This window comes from Danio aesculapii, chromosome 4, assembly GCF_903798145.1.
Source record: "Danio aesculapii chromosome 4, fDanAes4.1, whole genome shotgun sequence".
Classification (NCBI taxonomy): domain Eukaryota; kingdom Metazoa; phylum Chordata; class Actinopteri; order Cypriniformes; family Danionidae; genus Danio; species Danio aesculapii.
Genome location: NC_079438.1, coordinates 39,028,903 through 39,049,132, shown reverse-complemented (window position 1 = coordinate 39,049,132; position 20,230 = coordinate 39,028,903). Strand labels below are relative to the sequence as shown.

The 20,230-nt window shown below is 36.5% G+C and overlaps 1 protein-coding gene across 1 annotated transcript; it reads right to left on the bottom strand.

Annotated features, from left to right (window-relative positions):
• Nucleotides 1-2,815: 2,815 nt before the first annotated feature.
• Nucleotides 2,816-16,591, bottom strand: lrrc17 (leucine rich repeat containing 17). The gene is made up of 4 exons (XM_056455613.1): nucleotides 16,350-16,591; nucleotides 9,690-10,528; nucleotides 6,252-6,407; nucleotides 2,816-3,466 (listed from the first exon to the last, which is right to left on the bottom strand). The coding sequence occupies exons 2-4, from the start codon at nucleotides 10,423-10,425 to the stop codon at nucleotides 3,039-3,041; spliced, it is 1,320 nt and encodes a 439-aa protein (XP_056311588.1). The 5' UTR covers nucleotides 10,426-10,528; nucleotides 16,350-16,591; the 3' UTR covers nucleotides 2,816-3,038.
• Between the last annotated feature and the right edge of the window lie 3,639 nt (nucleotides 16,592-20,230).

Genomic DNA, 20,230 nt, shown 5'->3' with positions numbered 1-20,230 from the left:
CAGAATATCTTATCAGTCATATGAACTAATTTTACACTAAAATCTTTGATGATAAAACATTCTTTTAAAGGGATCATTGCTGACTATTTATTTTACTCGATTTCTTTCAAATCTTTTTTTCTGTAAAGAAAAGAAGGCATGTGAGTTTGAAACAATGTGATAATGTGAAAAAATTATGCAGTCTTCTTTCTGGATGAACAGTGCAATATTTTGTATTTGCAATAGCACTATTTTGCCAAAGGGGGCGAAAATGAACAGTATATGAATTCATTCATTCAGATATGCAGTTTTCTTTATTGGTGTAACTTTAATGTGACAGGCTGCTCTGGGTTTCCAGCCAGATATATTCATTCATACAAATAACTTTAAAGTTGTATTGGAATTGTGCAGGGTGGTATTAACTGCAGGACACAGTAAAAGCCCAGTTTAGCAATGCGTGCGTTTAGTATTTGTTGAGGTTTCTTCTTTGACATCTCAGGGGTAGTCATCGTCCCTTCAACAATGCCTTCAGTACACGGCTTATAAAATGATGTGTTGAGATTGGCATTGGTGGTTTTATTTTGGCATTACAATCCCTGAACCTCTTGATATCTTTGGGCACACACCAACCCTCATGCTGTTATGAAAGTTATTTATAGCTTTTGGTAATACTTTATCTTTAAAAGGACATGAGATTAAACCACTCCTGAAATAGCTGCTGTTTTCCCACACATATATTATGTGCGAGTGAAGAGAGAGACAGTGTTTTCTTTTTTATTCAGGTGCTCAGAGAAGTATAAGCGCTTGCGATGCTGATTGTTACATAAGATATATAAAGAATTGAAGAGATTTATTTTATTACAAAACATTTCAAGTGCAAAACTGGGTTATGTATTTTTTCTGGTATGCTAAATGTTATTCATTGCAGTCCAAATGGATTAAACATGCCTTTGAAGCTTCTTAAGAAAATTTCACAATTGATTGTTTGGTTAATTAAGTGCAAAAACAGGATAGATGGAGCACATTTCTTCTATTTTTTATTATATTTTTGAGTAGCATATTTAAATGGCGCAAGGACACGAATTGGGAGGCAAATTGTGCTCATGCTTACGTGATTTTAACCATGTTGATATAAGAGAAATTGTTTAAACTGTCTGAACCATAGACTGGTCTGAAAATATGGCTCAGATTTTATGACTTGATAAAAATATTACAGCAGAATAGCTCCTAAATTTTAGACGTTGAAGCGTAATTTGTGAATTGCCATTATTTATGCCATTTTTTATTTGTTTCTCCTTCATAAGTGGCTTTGGATGAATGCATATGCCAAATTTTTAAATGCAATTTGCAAATTTAATATAAATGTGTTAAGCATGAGAAAAAGCAAAAATGAACAAACAAAATATATAACACAATAACTGTGTTAAGATTATTCTATCAATCAAGTCTTTTAATGCACAGCGTTGACTTTTTTCCCATTTTGATTGTTTCCCGTCATTGTGTGAATCAGCTTTCCATTTCCCAGTAAGCCTCTGTGGAAAATGTAACAGCACTCGCTGCTCTCATTTTCTGCTTTGCATCGTGGGTCACGGTATGATGGTAAGTATTCACTCCCACTGAGAGCTTAACCAACGCCTCAGTTTTCACTTACTCAGGGCATTTATCACTCAAACCCGTTGTTTGCTTTGCATGTAAGAGCAACTGCCCTCATGTCTTTATAGGATCAGTAATTAGTTTTGAGTCAAGATTCAATTGAACAAACCAGGACGAATATGGGAGTTAAAAGACAACAGTTCTCCAAATGGTGGAAAGTTAAGCAGAATCACGCCACAGAAATGCTGAAAACATCTGTGCCGCTGAGAACAATTAGTAAATTCAAATGATGAGCTCTTCAGACATTTATTTACTTTGATTCTTTGCCATGTTTTACTCAAATGCATAGAGTCCCCATATGGCCCTCAACCTGAACTGCAGATTATTTTCCCCACATATTTCAGTCATGCATTCTCTCAAAGCAGTGACAGAAACTGCAACTCCGTAATCTTCTCGCATCTGTTTCTTTTCAGACAGGACGAAAAAAAACAGCCTTAGAGAGAATCTGTGGTACTATGCTTACCCTTCCCCCTCTGAAAAAATGCTTTTCTAATGTTTCAGTCACCTACGGTCAATGTTCTCTGTAGACATATACATCACATGACTAACTTTCTGTGCAAATGCATGTCTTCAATTTTTAGACAGTACATGTTTGTTTTTGTGCAAGATGTTGAAGATTTATTTTGGGCTACAAATGAACATGTGAGTTTCTCAGAAAATATATAGCCTAGTTTCTCTCGAGGTTTTTTAATTGGTGAAGTATTTTCCTCACTGCTGTCGCCACTGGCTTATATGGTTCTGGACCTGTAGAGCTGCGCATCGATGGATTGCTCTTCAGTGTTTCGACTCTCAGTACTGAATATTAAACCACACTGAATTGAGCTAAACTGAACTTAAACTCTGAAAACTGACACTGTTTCAAATTAATTGAATTAAATATACATTTATGTTATCAATTTTAAAATTCTAATAAGATATTAATAAGATAAGAATATAAAAAGATTAACACTTTTTAAATTTCATTTATATTTCAAACAATACTATAATGAGGGCCTAAAATTAAAACTTTAGAAAACTGGGTTCAAAGTGAAAGTTTTAGAAAAATAGTAGCATTGACATAGTATGTCCCAAACATACTAAAATCAAATTTTAGAAACGCTAATATTGTGGAAACAGATATTTGTTTTTAGCTAAATTATTGCACATCTGTGATTGTGGACAAACATCAGACTCATCAATGAACTAAAAAAAATCAATATGTACTTTTATTAATCATGATTCAATTGAAAAAATAGCATAAAAACACAACACGTAAACTTCAGCTGTTCTGATTCTGAAAGAACCTGAAATCGTGACAACATGTTAAAGTTTGACATCTCCTGTAGTGTGAATTTTGCTGGGAAAACCATTTGTTCACAACATTATTGAAAAAAAAAAGAAAAAAAAAATCTCAGCAGCATCACAGTTTAATTCAGACGGATGATTTCAAATTTCTTGTGCCCTCTGTAAGGTCTGGGCCCCAAGTCTGTAACCTCCTCTTCGTCTATCTCAGCAGTGAGCTCAAGAGGTGTGTTGCCTGCCGAGTCAGTGTCAGGAAGGTGGCCCAGCTGCTTGTCTTTAGGACACTCTGCGTTGTATGTCTTCACATAGTTTTCTACCGGCCAACCACGAAACTCTTCTGGTTCACTGCACACTAGACCTGTGTGGGATACACCAGGGTGATGTTTCAGCCAGTAGATCAAGTAATGGATGTTGTAATCACAAATCCAGGGATTGTCCCCTAAAGAAAGCCGCCTCAGGAAGTACAGGTCCTCCAAAACGCCATATTGAAAATATTGCAAGCTGTTGTTGGACAGATCCAGTTCTCCCAAGTACAGCAGGCCTGTGAAGGCAGCTACCGAAACAGAAAAAACAAAAAAGAAACAATAAATACACAGACGTCACACTCTTACCTTTTGATATATAAAGGTAATAATAATAAACAACAACAATAATAAAATATTTGAGGACAAAGTACAAATTAATCTGTATTGACTGCATGTTTTATTTTACCAAAATGAAGTAAACTTATAATACAAAACACATTATGCTATTCAGATTTCTGGTAATGTAATTTTATAAATAAAATAAATTGAAATCATTATATTCATGTTTTTAAAATGGTCTCTGATGCTGTCAACAACACGTATATGTTGCCTAAAAGCTTAGTTCACCCCAAAATGAAATAGTCATTCCAAACCCAGTAGACTTTGACTCATCTTCAGAACAATTTATTATATTTTTTGATCAAATATGAGAGATTTCTATCCTTCTATTATTCACACAAAATTTTCATGGCAAAAGTATATTAAGAAGTAATAAAAATAATTAATGTGAATCAACCCAACTCTTAAAAAGAGATACAATCACTGTCAATGTTAATCAGATGTAAAGCTCACAAAAAGATAACCTCATTGCTTTTTAAACACAAAGCAAACATGCTTGAGTTTACGTGATAAAATTTAAATGTTGTTCATTGATCATTTATCAGAACGAAAGCCTAAAAAACATGTTAATCATAACAGGGTATGATTAGTATCTATGATAGTATCTCTGGGGGCCCCAAAAGTATGTGGGCCCTTAGAATCGTCCTAACTTACCCCCGCTTATCAGCGCCCCTGCCCAAAGATTGTAATGAAAATGACAACTTTCATGATTCCACACTCAGTCACGGCATCATCAAACTACATTTTTGATGAAAACCCGCACTACAGTGGCGAAAATGGCATACTGTGCATTTAAGTTATTCAGTAGGGATATATGACTAACTGAAGTATCTTTAACACTGAAGTAAATGCAGTCTGCTTTCTGAGCTGTCAACAGAAGGAAGACTGCGGCTCCTGAGTCAGTGTTATCATCCCTCTCTAGGGAACCATTAGTCGACCCACCCTGCTGGTCTGTTCATCAGAGCCCAACTGACTGCGATTAAGTGCATTTTTTAAGGCAGTTTAGAAAGGCTTAAGTGTCTTATAATTATAGCAACATCAGCAAGTACTCAGTTTTTGTTTGTATTTTTCTCTATGGTGAGAGAAAGACTATAATGTGAATTCTGTGTATCGCAACAAACGTTTTCAGAAGCTTTTTTGGGACTTAATTAGAAAAAATGCAGGAATGGGAAATAGAGTGATCAGTTGATTAAACATATGTCATTTAAAATTACTTTGAGGAAATTTGAAATGGATTTGAATAACCAAACATGGTGGAGTACAGATCTGACAGACTCTGGAAATAAAATTAAACGAAAACAGATTCAAACATTCATAGTTTTACTGTCTTGGTAAACCTTTATAATAGCAATCATTAAGATCATTAGCAAATGTCTATTCAAATTATACATCATCTCAAGAGATTCTACTTGTTGAAAACAGGCTGTAAAATCCTTTTGTACTTTATGGAAGTAAGATTACAGGATTCCGAAAGCTGCTAAATGTGTTTGCTCAGCAAAAAAATGCTTACAAATGTTTACAAGTAATTGTATTCAGTGAGTCCTCTGCTCTGTTTGCTTTAATTGCTTGAAAGGCTTGAATTTTAACATGCTGATCTTTATTGCTTTCTCCACAATAACAAAGGCTAATTGTTGTGCTGCATAGTTGAGGTACACTTAGATTTTTTCTCATGACTTCTTTTCTTTATTTCCCCCAAAACTATTTGAAGAATGATCATGGGACTCTGAAACCTCTGAAACTTGTAGAAGCCAGCATTGATTCCCTGCAATTCATACAGCCCTCATAACAAAATTAATTACTATAGTTATTTATTGTAAATACTGTGTTTTTGAACCATACTATGATAAAGTGTTATTATACTGTATATATTATAGTATTTACAGCAGTATTTTACTGAATGCTATTAACTGTATAGTAAACTGAAAACTGTAATAAGCAATGGAGTATACTATAGTTTTTACTACAGTAAACTGCAGTGTATTTTAATATTATATTACCTATAGTTGGCAACGCAGTGGCGCAGTAGGTAGTGCTGTCGCCTAACAGCAAGAAAGTCACTGGTTCGAGCCTTGGCTGGGTCAGTTGGCGTTTCTGTGCGGAGTTTGCATGTTCTCCCTGCGTTCGCGTGGGTTTCCTCAGGGTGCTCCGGTTTCCCACAGTCCAAAGACATGCGGTACAGGTTAATTGGGTAGGCTAAATTGTCCGTAGTGTATGTGTGTGTGAATAAGTGTGTATGTGTTTCCCAGTGATGGGTTGCAGCTGGAAGGGCATCCGCTGCATAAAACAAATGCTGGATGAGTTGGTGGTTCATTCCGCTGTGGCGACCCCAGATTAATAAAGGGACTAAGCCGAAAAGAAAACGAATTAATGAATTACCTATAGTTGTATAGCTATAATTATATAGCTGTTATAAAGCTGTATTAATAAAGCAACTATGGAAATATTACAACAGTTTAATTAAAGTACTTTACTATAGCATGGTTCAAAAGCATCAAAGTACTTACTTTCAATTACTATGGGATTTTTTCATATGGGAGTACATAAAATGTGAATTTTTCTGGGTCCAGTGGAAAAATAATGTTTTCTAAGTGACATACCATGGATTTTCTAGCCAACATACCGTGCGACTAAATGTTTCTTGCACTTTATCCATCATTCTTTATTCTTTTAACTTTAAAAAAGGCCTCAACTTACCTGTGTCGATGCTTTCCAGACTGTTTCCACTCAGGTTCAAGAGCTTAAGTTCTTTAACGTTGACAAACTCCCTCTGTCTCAGTTGCTTAATGTTGTTTCTGGATAAATCCAATTTCACAATATCCAGCGGGATGTCAGCCGGCACAGTTTTAAGATCTGTGGAAGAGAGAGTCGAATCACTGTAATTACGTAGGCCTTTGAAAACAGCTCTTTCATACTTAGCACGGTTTGACTGATTGACAGTGCATTGCATTCAGCAACAAACGCTGCTTCACTCTTTGATTCTCAAAGGAATATTGTGTTGTACAAAATTCCCCATGTGCTTACAAAGAACGTTGATGAGCTTTCTATATTTCTAAATGATTTCCAGCAGGCTAACCATACATGGAAACATCTGTCATGACAATTGTTGGAAGTTCTGAACAGTTGCCTCCTCGTTGGTGGTCTTTTAACATCATTTTCTCAGACACTTACTGTACTGATGATGGTATTCAAACTAAGTAGTATCTGTATATGGATCTTAAATTGTACGCAAAGCATGTGTGACAGTAATCGTTGCGATGGGAGCACTATTTATTTTGGAAGATTCTGGGCACTCGAAAGCAACACTTTAGCGGGCTCCAGCAAACCATGCCTGGCCATATTTATTTATATCACCACGGAGAGAGCTATTAAAACCGTACACATGGCACACGTTTTGTGGCAACACTCAAAACTCTGTGAGGCATCACTGTCTGTGTTATATTCGGAAATGTTATCGTGGGACTCGTCAGCTTGACATGTGCAAAAGCAATGCAGCATGCCGAACAGATACAGCTGCACTTCCTGCTTGAATCCGCCAGAGCACCTGTTTTAAACCCCAGAGCGCCTTCAACAAGAGATCTCGCTTGGATTTTACGTTCAACAATCTATATCAACAGAGATTTTATCCACAGCCACTCCTAGAGGAGATTTTACACTATTTTACTGTGTCTCTGGGACATGGAGACTAAATTGTCTTCAAAAAATGATCCTGCCGTTATTCTTGTGACTAACTAATTCAGGGAAAAGCCTTCCCAGAAGCTGAGATCACTAATACTTGGCATTCAGCCTTCTGCTCTTGCCACAACATTCCTGTATGAGCTTTCTGCAATTAATGCTGACAAAAGAAATTTCCAGTTATCCCTTAGGTCCCGAAACAGATGATGTAATGCTATAAAAGTGTGAATTTTTTTGTATAGTGGAGTGTTTCAGAATGCCCCCCTCAGATCCAGACTGCTGACTCACTATTTCTGAACAAGTCCAAATCCCACTGACTTCAAAACCCATCTGACTTCATTTATTTCACATTGACTGTTTTGTATCACGCACGTTTTGCTTGCCTCATCTAACCCACATGACTTGTCTTTGGCTTGACTGTATTCAGTCTTGTTATGGTTGTCAAAACACATTTAGCTCATTTTTCAAAATAAGGAACCTCACTTTACAAGATGGAGAACTCAAGAATCATGTGCTGAAAATGTGTTTTTAATGTATATTTATAATGTATATAATATATATTTGTAGTTTTTACAAATAAATTTATTAACAGAAATGTGCGCTCTCAGTGTTCAGTATATGAATTTAAAAAAGTTTTCATTTTCAGCAACAACCAACATGCTTGAGATGGGCTCCCCGGAAGCCCAATATATAAATAACCAGAATCTACTGATGGGTTAACAGTGTAATTCTAAATGTAATTACAGAAAATAATTGCAGTTGTAATTACATGCAGGTATTTAATCAAGCATAAGTACATGTATTTACACAAGTACATTGTAACAACTGATTAAATCAGTGTAAGTACGTATTGGTTAAGGCCACTTAATATAAAGTGGGACCAGAAATCTTTTTAGCAGCGTCAAAGAGCTCTTTTACAGAATGTCTGTCTTTTTATGAGTGAAATCTGAGAGATGCTTTCTTTGTCATATCTTACAGCCAGCTCTTTATTAAAGCCCCGTCTTGTCCCAAATTCTTCCCCAAAATGCTATAAGACATGCATAAAACACAGACCAGCACTGTCCTCAAATTCCCATGGAGATTCACATGCATTGCCATAACAATGTGGTATTTCCTATAAGCTTTTGGAAGATGAATGAGCCTTTGAAAGACAGAGTCGCGAATCTTATTTGAGCGTTGCTTTAGTTTTGCAGACTTTTGAAAAATAATACAGAGATTCAAGTTTCAGAAAAGTTACGGTGTCTTGATAACAGTCTGAATATGGCATTAATGTGTCTCTAGAGAGGGCTCTCCAGATGTTGAAGCTGGAAAGATACTCATTTTCTTTTCCTCTAGTTCCCTGTATCTTATATTTCATGTTAGCAGACGTTTGTTCCACTCTGCTGTGAATTAGAGAATTTCACCACATGCTGAGTCAGCAGAAATGATTAATGTTTCACAAATGTCTCTTCAGAAATCAATAATATACGTCCATTGATAGATAAAGTTGACAAATTTGTCATTTTTCCTTCAGTTTTACAGCATGTCTTGGTATGTTTCTTAAAGAATTTGTTTACCCAAAGTTTAAATGTAGTTATTAATTAATCCCCCCATTCAATCCCCCGAGAGATTTGTTTATCTTCAGAACACAAATTAAAATATTTTAGATAAAATCGGAGAGCTCCCTCATCCTCCATAGGCAGCAATGTTCAAAGTCCAGATACCAAAATACCAAAAACATTGTCAAAACATTGCATATGACTTTGGTATTTCAACTATGATCTTACAAAGCTTTAAAAAGAATTTGTGTGCCAAAAGTACTGTAAATAAATATTGTAAATGATTAAAAGGGAGTTTCTAGGGATCCAAGGAAAGCATTACTTATTGTGAGTGTTTACTGTGGAACACTTTGCCATAACCCTATTTGAGTTTAAATTAGCTTGAAAGAAACCACACATTTTCAAATTAAACTCCTTCATCTTTGTGTCAGACTTAAGTGTTTAATTTCATTTGGCTGCCTTCTTTACAAATCTTTCCATATTTATGTTTCATGAAACAACTATGTAAATGATTGAAATAGAAATAAATTAAATAAACTGAGCATTTCAGTGAGGTTTAGTGAGGTCTAATATTATTTTTAAAATCATTTTATTTTCAATACAGAGTAACCATTATAAGCTCATTCAGCCAACAAATTCATTTGGGTAGAGCTAACTGTTCATGATACATCAATGAGCTAACACAACTCGCAGGCAAATTATGTCACTTTGTCTTGTGAACCCCCTGTTTTTAGACACTTTCAACATCGCAGCATAAACAGAAAACACTGTATTCCCCATTTTGGTCACCGTGGTTTTGCCAAATTAGTTTATGCATGATTGGATTTTCCTAAACAAGCGTAATGTTCTGTCACTTTACAAATGTATTTCACTGCCCCTTCTACAAGAGAAAACTGACAATAGAGAGCAATCGGTTTCTCACCTCTGTTCCTGCAGTCCATGCGGGGTACAGGGTGCATGTAGGTGTGGCATAAAGAGGTTGCGTCAGACTTTTTTTGGGGAGCCGGTAGTTGCTGGTTCTCTGGATCCAGGATTGCTTCTTTCTCCTGCTCAGGGGAGCAAAGCATCTCTGCATCCAGCTTCTTCAGTTGCCTCCCTGAGAATTCCCTGGGCTCTGCACACCGTGCGTAATTGCCGATGTTACGATTACTGGGCACTTGAATGAATCTGACCAGGCTGTCCAGCTGGCAGTCACACCTCCAGGGATTATCATGGAGCCGCAAGTACTTGAGCTGTGGCATTGGGATCAGCATGCCTTCGCTCGCCACCTGCAGACGGTTGTGTTGCAGCAATAAAGTGGTGAGTTTGCTCAGGCCATCAAATGCTCCCTCGTCAATGCGGGAGATTTCATTCTGCTGCAGATCCAGGCTTTTTAGGTTTCGGAAGTGACTGAAGGTATTGTCTCGCAGCACCTGAATCCTATTGCGTGCCAGCAGGAGGTGGTGAATATCCTCAGGCCAGCCCAGTAGTACAGCTGTCAAGTGACGCTCTTGGCAGTCAAAGTACTTTTCCCCATTGACTAAAGTTTCCTTGCAGTCTGCAGCAAATCGCTTGGTGGTATGGTCTCGACTCCGTACTCGACGCGCCCTTCCACCCTTTCGTGCCTCGGCTGCCCAGACTACCAGGCACAGCAACAGCAGACCGCAAAGCAGCCGCATGGCAAAAAGCAGCAGCTGGGTTAACCAGTCAAGTGGAGTCTCAGCACAATCTCAATAAACCGAGAGCTTGTTTAATCAGAGTGTGGAGGCACCGCTACAGTCCCTGAGAAAAGGCAAACAAAATGTTAATTCCTAAACAACCAAGAATGCACACACAAGTGAAAAGAGCCTTTGTCTGGCAGTTAATTCCTGTAAAACCAGTGCAAGTTAAACTTAAACTATAAAAAAGTATTTCATCTTCTTGACCACATTACAATTCAATGTTACTTTTGTCAGTTTCTTTCCAAATTAATAACAGCGCTGCATATGATGAGACAATGACCAGTCCCCTTTTACACATATCTTCAAAAACTACTACAAATATACAAAAGTCATTACTGAAGCACATCTGGCTCTAGTATCTGCCATTGTTTTCTTGGTTTTCAAGTATTCTTGCAGACTGAACATGTAACACACACACACACACGCACACACAAACACACACACACACACACACACACACACATACACACACACACACACACACGCACACGCACACGCACACGCACACACACACACACACACACACACACACACACACACACACACACACACACACACACATACACATTTTTATAAAAATCACTTTTTTTGTAGTTTACAGAGTTTACAGATGTTTTCAGTACATTTATTTATTGATTGATTATCTTCAGCAAATATATTCATTCATTTTCCTTTCGGCTTAGTCCCTTTAATAATCCAGGGTTGCCACAGCGGAATGAACCGCCAATTTATCCAGCACGTTTTTACGCAGCGGATGCCCTGCCAGCCACAATCCATCTCTGGAAAACATCCATACACACTCACTCACTTACACTCATACACATATCCTACGGACAATTTAGCCTTCCAAATTCACCTGTACCGCATGTGTTTGGACTGTGGGGGAAACCGGAGCACCCGGAGGAAACCCATGTGAACGCAGGGAGAACATGCATACTCCAAACAGAAACGGCAACTGACCCAGCTGAGGCTCGAACCAGCGACCTTCTTGCTGTGAGGTGACAGCACTATCTACTACTATATAATATGCATATATCATATATCATTTTCAATCTCAAAAATGGGATAACAGTTAAAGGATTAGTTCACCCAGAAACTAAGAACATTAATTCCTCACCCTCAGATTGTTCCAAACCCCTGAGACCTTCAATTCGAGAGCTCCCCGATCCTCCATAGATAGCAATAGTCCTGGCTTGTTCAAAATCCCGAAAAACAATCTCCTTAAAACAGACCATATGGGTTCATTGGTACTGGAATATATTCAAGCTACAAGAATACGATTTTGCACACTTAAAAAACTAAAATTCTGACTTTATTCAACAATTTCTTCTCCTCCGTGTCAGTATAGGGCATGTGTTCATGAGAGACCAGAAACGCTGCTGAATTATACCTCAGATGCTTCTATGCTTTGTTTAAAACAGAGGAACATAGCAGCCTATACTACCAGAGAAAAAAAGAGAAAAAACTGTTGAATTTAGTTATTATTTTTGTATTGTTGTAAAGTAAAGTATTCTCGTATTTGGATAATATTTTGATCGTTCCACTGAAGACACATGAACTGTTTTGAGGATTTTTTTTTGTTAGGACCATTGTTTTCTATGTAGAATCAGAGAGCTCTCGAATTTTATCCAAAATATTTTATCTGTGTTCCAAAGACAAACAAAGGTTTTGGACAAAGGTTTAGGAAAATTTTGAGGATGAGTAGCTATTTTCGGAATTTTAAATTTTATATGAACTATTCAGAGTGTAACGGTGTCACAGTGGGTAGCAAAATCGCCTCACAGCAAGAAGGTCTCTGGTTCGAGCCTCAGCTGGGTCAGTTGGCATTTCTGTGTTTTCCCCGTGTTGGCGTGGGTTTCCTCCGGGTGCTCAGGTTTCCCCCACAAGTCCAAAGACATGCGCTATAGGTCAACTGGGTAAGCTAAATTGTCCGTAGTGTATGTGTGTGAATGAGTGTATATGCATGTTTTCCAGTGATCGGTTACAGCTGGAAGGGCATCCGCTGCGTACAACATATGCTGGATAAGTTGGCAGTTCATTCCGCTGTTGCAACCCCTGATTAATAAAAGAAAGAATAAGCTAAAAGAAAATATTTATTTAAAGGGTTAGTTTTTCATTTTCAGGCCCCAAAACATAAATAAACAACCATAATTATTTTGAAACTTTATATATACCCTTATATACAGAATCATTAAAGTAATGAAACCCCTTGGAACAAATTTAAAGATGAACACATTCTGTAGACAATGTAGCAGGTTATAATTTGATTTAGAATAGGCATTTAATTATTGAAATAAATGCACACCTGGGCTTTATGGCCTGTACCATAAAGCAAGATTAAGTGGCCTAGTTTTCACCAACTCTGGATTTTAGGTAGATGAAGGTAGCTCAGCTCAGCTACTTTTTAACACCATGTCAGCATAGAGTGATTAAAGTCTTCTTGCTACCTAAAATACACCAAGATTGGTGCAAACTAAACTGAAACAACTGACTAGTAAGCCAATTCAGCTTGATGGTACAGGCTCCTGACATCATGGCTGAATTTTCACCTTGGCTATGTATTAAAGTTCAGCAATTTAATAGTCCGTCATAAATAGGTCCTTAGAGTAGGAAAATGTCTTAAAATTAATTACTGTATGTCAAGGATCATGACTGCGTAATGTTTTAATTACAATTGAAAATGATCTAATGCATTTGGATGAATGATTTCCCCAGTGTTTTCATAAAGACAGAACGAACTACAACCCTATTTCTGGCCTAATCCCTTTCACGAGCTCACGCCCTGCTAAGTCAGTATTTGCTTTGTGGGGAGACATTTTACATTTTTTACTATTATATAATAACAACGACAAATAAGTGCTCTTTATTTCCTTGATGTTTTCTTCTCTCGGTATTAGAGTTATAATAACCTTCCAAAGACTTGGCTCTTAGACATTCAGTGCTGTGTGCTGTGCTCCCATTTTTATTGTGCCGAGACTTCTATGTAATCCAATTGTTGATTGACTTCCTCAAAAGTATAAAGACTGTGGCTCTGTAGCACTCTGAAAACATTGCTCTGTTTGTTTTGAGTGGTCCAGCATGTCAATTAAGATGAATGGGAATGCTAACAGATACTTTCACAATCTGTTATGACTATGAGACAACAGTTTGCTATTTTGAGCACGCCTTTGATTCATCAACAGAAGAAATGGGGTGAGCTGGAAGGCCAGTGCAATTATCAAACTGTGATGCTGTACTGTACTCATAACACCAGCCTGATCTTTATGCTGAATATCTGCCTAAAAATCTTTTATGAAAAGACTGTTGTGTAACCATCCACAACTGTAGCATTCGTTGGTCCTTCACAGTTGATGATATCAGTAAAAATCAGTCATTTACAGATGGATTTTGGGGCTTCGGGGCTTTCCCTGTATTTCAAGACACTGTAAAATTACTAACAGGTCTTGGCAAGACTTGTACCTCTGACAAGCAGCACTCTTCCAGTTTACAGTTACGTTATTTTGCAGCTATTTTCACAGATGTAATATGTAATTAAATTGTCAACTTTTTATTTGCAGGAACAATTCCATGTTTTCACTTTCCAGTGACAAAATGGTTCAACTGAAACATCATGTGAACATGCTGTGTGATAATCACAAAACACTTTTTTTATGTTTTATTTTTTCCATTTTCTATTTTCTAAATGTGGGAATAGATGTGATGCATTGCTGTACAAAGGTGCATTTCCCAGTGCTTTATTATGCAGGTCACTTTACATAATACTTATACATAATACTGTGCTTTTATACTTGTATCAAACTAAAAGCTGAAAGAAAAATTATATGGAATGAAAGGTATAGATCAGGGGTGCCCAAACCTTTTTATATGTAGGGCTATTCTATATAACTATACTAGATTAAAGTTTCCATGGGTTATTTCCTAATTTATTTCATAATATTTCAGAATAAATAGAAAACATTATTTAAATCATACTAAAAACTAATGCAGCATAACTTTTTAAATGATAACTTATTAGAATAAATACATAAACAATCCCATTTATAACTTTGGCCCGCGAGCCCTAGTTTGGGCATCTGTGATATAGATTATACAAAATGTGAGTTTACATATTGTCATATTTATGTTTTTAATTGGGTTTTGCCTGCATGTTTGTGGTCAGATCAGATATATAATGATACTGATGCTGAAATTTCTTCACAAGATAAAAACAACAAGAAAATGTTTGTTCTTTCAAAACGAGGTCACGTTATTTTTTGTAGTAAGATCAAGAAATGTTGATAACTGGAAGTAATGGAGCTGATATGTTAACAGAATTTCAGGAGCAGGACCAAGCCTCACTTCATCCAATCACCTACTCCCTAAACTTATTTAAGGCGGATCAGCCTGCTAGCACTGTTCATCTCATTCTCTCGAACTCACCCTCACTCATTCTATTTCACTGTTTCCCATTACCAATCCTTAAAACCCTCTCTTCCCTCCTAGGTTGAATGTGGGGTGGAAGCTGGGGGTCTTAGTCACTCTACCAAAATATTACAGAGATGGTACCCTCATTCTGAGTCTCTGGGCATCATTGTAGGACACTCAAACCAACCCACCTATACCTACTACCTACATTATTCTGCCACTTCCATTTCCCTCCATCCCATTGTCCCCTTACCATCCCTCCTCCATCCCTTTTCATCTCTATATCCATACAATAAAGACTGCCTCAATGTGTGGCATGGTCCATGCTGGTGAAAATGTTATGATCTCTGAAATGAAAATGATCTCTCGTCTATTAAAAAAAGGTCACAATTATGAATAAATAGTATTTATATTATGATCACATTATAATTTAAGGCAACACAAGACAAAATTATGATACAGTAGCATAATACAATGACCATTAGCTTCTAAAATTTGATGGTAGAAATGCAGGGTAACTCCAGTTATAACAAGAGCCTGCTGTGCAGAAAGCTGGCTCGGAGAATTTCTAATGATGCAGATATTAACAGGAAGTGGTCAGCATTTCAGGTGAATGATCCAGCATAAAGCAAGCCTTGTGTGAGACCGTGGTTGCCACCATGACATTAGTTTACTTCAATAATAGAAAGAAAGGAGAAGGAAGAGATGGAAAACGTCAATGGGAAATGGAGCAGAACGCAGGGACTGTTCACTGTCCAACATCAGAGGGGGAGTGTGTATTTTCTTTTCATCTCCTTTCCTTTTTTTAATTTCCCATGCCACCCATATTCTAGGTCACCCTGCATGTTTTTAAAAAAATGCTTCTGATTAGTTCAGGTCTAAAGAAAAGTTTTTCAGGTTAGAAACCTTGAGAGAGAGAATTCAGCCCCCTTCCTCACAGTGTGTCTGTGAGGGAACACGCTTACATGGCCAGCAGTGCTTAATTAAAACCATTTGAACTTCCTGCCCGGGGAGGAAAAGACTCATTTTTTTACTTCTATCAAAGAGTATTCTTGAACTTAGCTTTAAAATGATGTAATGATCAAATCTTGCTTTTCAAATAAAATACCTACTGAATATATTTAGACAGAGGAATCTCTGGACTCACACTGACCAAAATCAATACTTGAACTTGCTTTTTGTTAACAGAAGACCACAAACATGCATTTTTGACCTATCACCCAGTATTTCTTTTTGGAACAAGCATGTGGAATTGGACGGTGCATCTTGACACAATTGCTAAACAAAATTTTCATACAAACTGACTTTAGTCAATGCCCAGGTCCCAGCCAAAATCAGGCATGCGAGCTCTCTGTTACAAAACTGCAGTCCATTTAATAGAGCAGACATACTGTACGTCCATCTGCACTGGCACTGAGAGAAAGGCTAACCATACAGACATGCAAACATGGACAAGTTTAATGTAAGCCATCATTTACCTGTACACAGGGGAATGCATCCGAAATCTCATCCAATGTGGATATGTCCTGTTGGCTGAGCTTTTTGTCCTGTCATGAGCTTTTTGCAGCGCTGGATGCCTGAACTTAGCGTGCCGTTCGGTCTGACTGTATGTGTGTGTATGTGCACGAGCATATGTGTGTGTGTGAGAGAGGTTCAGTGCAGCCCCCAAGCTTGTGCTTGGTTTTAAATTACACGCTGCGTCTCTGTGCAGGAGAGCAGACCCACATGTCCCTGTTACAACTGTACCGCCTCCAAACTTCCAGCGCGTTTAGAGCCTCTTTATCATTCTGATGTCTACTCAGGATGAGGAAGCCCAATTCAAATGATGTGGACACAGTTTAATGGGTAATTGCTTCTCTCAAATCAGAGATAAAACCCTGTTAACCCAAGGTAACAGAAGGTTTCACATTTTAAAAAGTGGGATTGAAATAGCTTTTTTTTACCCAGGTTGTGGAAATTAATGTTATGCCTGGATGCTTAGAAATGAACAGTCAATCACTTACATCATGTTATTGTGCTTAAGACTTTAGCGAAAACAGCGTAAATTGCATAAGCAGGATATTTCACGATTTGAGGAGGAAATTTTCAAATAGTGACAAAAACATGCCAGTTTTATTAAAAAGACAGTGCTTCATTCTAATCGTTAGGTCCATTTAGGATAAACTAGCTGGCAATACATTGTATATTATGAGAATGCACAGCACTTGAGCCTTAATGTAAACATGTTAACTGTGCATTTGTTCTGTCAATGATGATAGCTCTGTGAATATGCAAACTCGAAAGGTTTATAAATTGCAATTTTAGAATTGGAAAGTGTGAAACAGTAAGAATACCCAAGGTTAATTCTTAATGGAACGCTCCTCTTTTTAACACTGCTAGAGTTAAAACTTTGAGTTTAACCATTTTTAAATCCTTTTAGCTGATCTTCAGGACCGGCATATAATTGAATTGGATTAGACCATTAGTATCTCACTCAAAAATAACTAAACAGTTTCAATATTTTTCCAATTTAAAGTTTGACTCATATGTAGTTACATTGCGTATGCAAATATCATTCCTGCATAATAATCAAGGGACTTCGCTGCCGTACCATGGCTACAACAGTTGAAATGATATTACATATAGTGCCTGAACAATTTATTACTAGAGACATTTTTGTGTGTGGGGAGTTTTAAAATAAGCCTATTTTCAAAGTGTCCCTTTAACCTCTGCTAATTGATAAAACCAAATGTTAATCTAGTTAAACTAGGGTACTGTTTACCTAGAATGACCATGTGTTAACTATTAAGAAAGTGAAACATCATATATCTTTCCTAACTCTTCTTAGGATGTTTATTAGGGCAGTTGTGATAATGTGTTCTTTTGATTATTTTTTTCTTTTGTTTTAATTAACCAGCTCACAAGCAGTAAATTATTCAAAATGCATACTTTAGGGGAAGAGAAAATGTCATAAATTTGGATTTGCACAAAAGTTTTTAATTGTTGAATAAATATTGCTTGAGCCAGAAATGTTGACATCTGTTGATGGTCTTGAGAAACTTGACAGTTTTGTTTTGCATTTATTAGATTTACATTTGAGAGTTGCATAAACATGAAAAGACATTTCTAAATGTCTTGTTTTTGTGAATGAAATAGTGATTGAGGCACTGGGAGACTTACTTGCTTTTATCTATGGTGTGCCCTTGAGACTTTTAAACAAGTTTGTTAATATCACCTCGTAAATGAGCAGCACTTACTACCATTACTGGGCCACTGTGTAGAAATACGACCTGCCCTGCAGTGACAACTTTGATCTGTTTCTTCCCAAAGGATGTTTGTATCTGTCTTTCATTGGACCAAATAAAAATAGTTCCTTATAAGATGTTCATGGGTCATGGCTCAACGATGAAAAGGATTTTTTACATGCATCATAACTATTTTATTTATTTATTTATTTATTTATTTATTTATTTATTTATTTATTTATTTATTTATTTATTTATTTGCAAAAAAACTGCTATCACATATTTTTAGCATGATTTACAAAATATATGCCAAGTAACCCCCCCCCCCTTTTTTTTTTTTTTTTTTTTTACTTTTATTAATCGGTGAAGTTTGTTCCTCGCTTGTGTTGCCACTGGTTTGCTTGGTTTGGCACTTATGGAGCTGTGCATCATTGATTTTGCTTTTTAGTGTTTAGGGCTTTCGGCAGTGACTTTTACAGTATATTACACTGAACTGAATCTCAACTTTGACACAATCTAGATTGTAAAAGTGCTATATAAATAAAAATTTATTTAATTAAATATAGTCACGCTAATTATTTACACAATTTTTTAGCTATAAATTGTCCTAAAATGTTTTATTTTGTTGTTTGACTGTTTGTTTGTTTTTTGCTAAATTTACCAATTACAATTTAGAGTGCCATATATCTAAACTTATTCATATGCATGTTTATATCCGATTTAGTCGTTGATTTTATCTTCTGTAGCCATTTGTTTTATTTACGGCAGACTCATTTTCACAGTTGAAGCCAGTCGTAATATCCATCCGGTGCAGGGTAAAAATCTCTCTAGAAATTTAGAGGGCTAGATCTTTCCCTTTGCAGTCTGCCAGCAGTTTTTAAGCTGTAATTATGGGTAAAATTCTCCTTAAGAGATTGACAATTTCTCTAACAAAAGTAAGGTCATCATAGGTTTGATTCCCAGGATGTGCATGAACTGATTAAAATGCATATCTGAAATACACTGTCACTTTGGATACAATCGTTTGACAAATTTATATGTAAAATTCCCAAAATGATTATGAACCAGATGTTGGAATGTAGTGATATCTTGTCAGTCTACATTACGTTTGTGTTTATAAGTTTTGTCTTCAGATGTAGTTTTAATATGAATAGATGTTTGTTGATTCAGATTTTGACTTTACTATTGAGCGAGCAGCTGTTCATCATTTATAGTGTGTAGTTCAATGGTTAGTGGAAAGAACAATTGTTTATGCAAACAGTAATGTTTAAAATGATTAGATCATAATATGTTTTTTATCAAAACCAAATTATATTTTTCTTTTTTTCCCTTCATGTTTCTCTGAAAATATTCTCACATCCTTTGTTGGCGTTTATTCACAAGCCCATTGTAACTGTATTGTATTGCTGCTGTTGGCATGGATACAGTGCAGCCATAGGGATATGGTTAATTTATATAGCCTCTATTAATGGTCATCTGAGGTTATTAAAATATACTGAAATCTGGAAAATTAAAGGCAGACAGTCTGGTAGACAGCACAAAAGCATATTTATGGTAATGCATAATTTACTGTACTGTTATAATTACTAATGTGTAAAAATACCCTATTGGTTTAAACTGTGGCCGGATCCCAGCTGGAATGAAAATGGATTTTTCGTTCCTCCACGTTTAGTTGCTCAAGACATGATGTAATCAAACATGCACTCCCAGGAATAGGAACCTTTTGGCATGAAGATTAATTCAGACATTCTCTTTAAATCCCATTCCTAAACAGGCCTGGACATTGCCTGCAAAGCACAATGAAATGTATGTTAGAACATGTTTTGTTTTGTTTTGTTTTGTTTTGTTTTGTCTTGTCTTGTCTTGTCTTGTCTTGTCTTGTTTTTTGTTTTGTTTTGTGCAAATTTCATTCAGATCCACAAAACTTCATTACTTTTTGCTTCAGCATTTTGGAGGGACAAGAACCATAATTGTAACCAGTGAAGTTTGCAATGAATTATCCTAAACTTGTGAAATTGTAAGGGGAAAATCAGGTCAACATTTGTTTTGAATTGGTAAATTAGAGACAAAAAATACATGCTCTTGTCTTTGCTTTCTCCAAAACTAGTGGGAATATTTGTTTAAAATTGTTCATG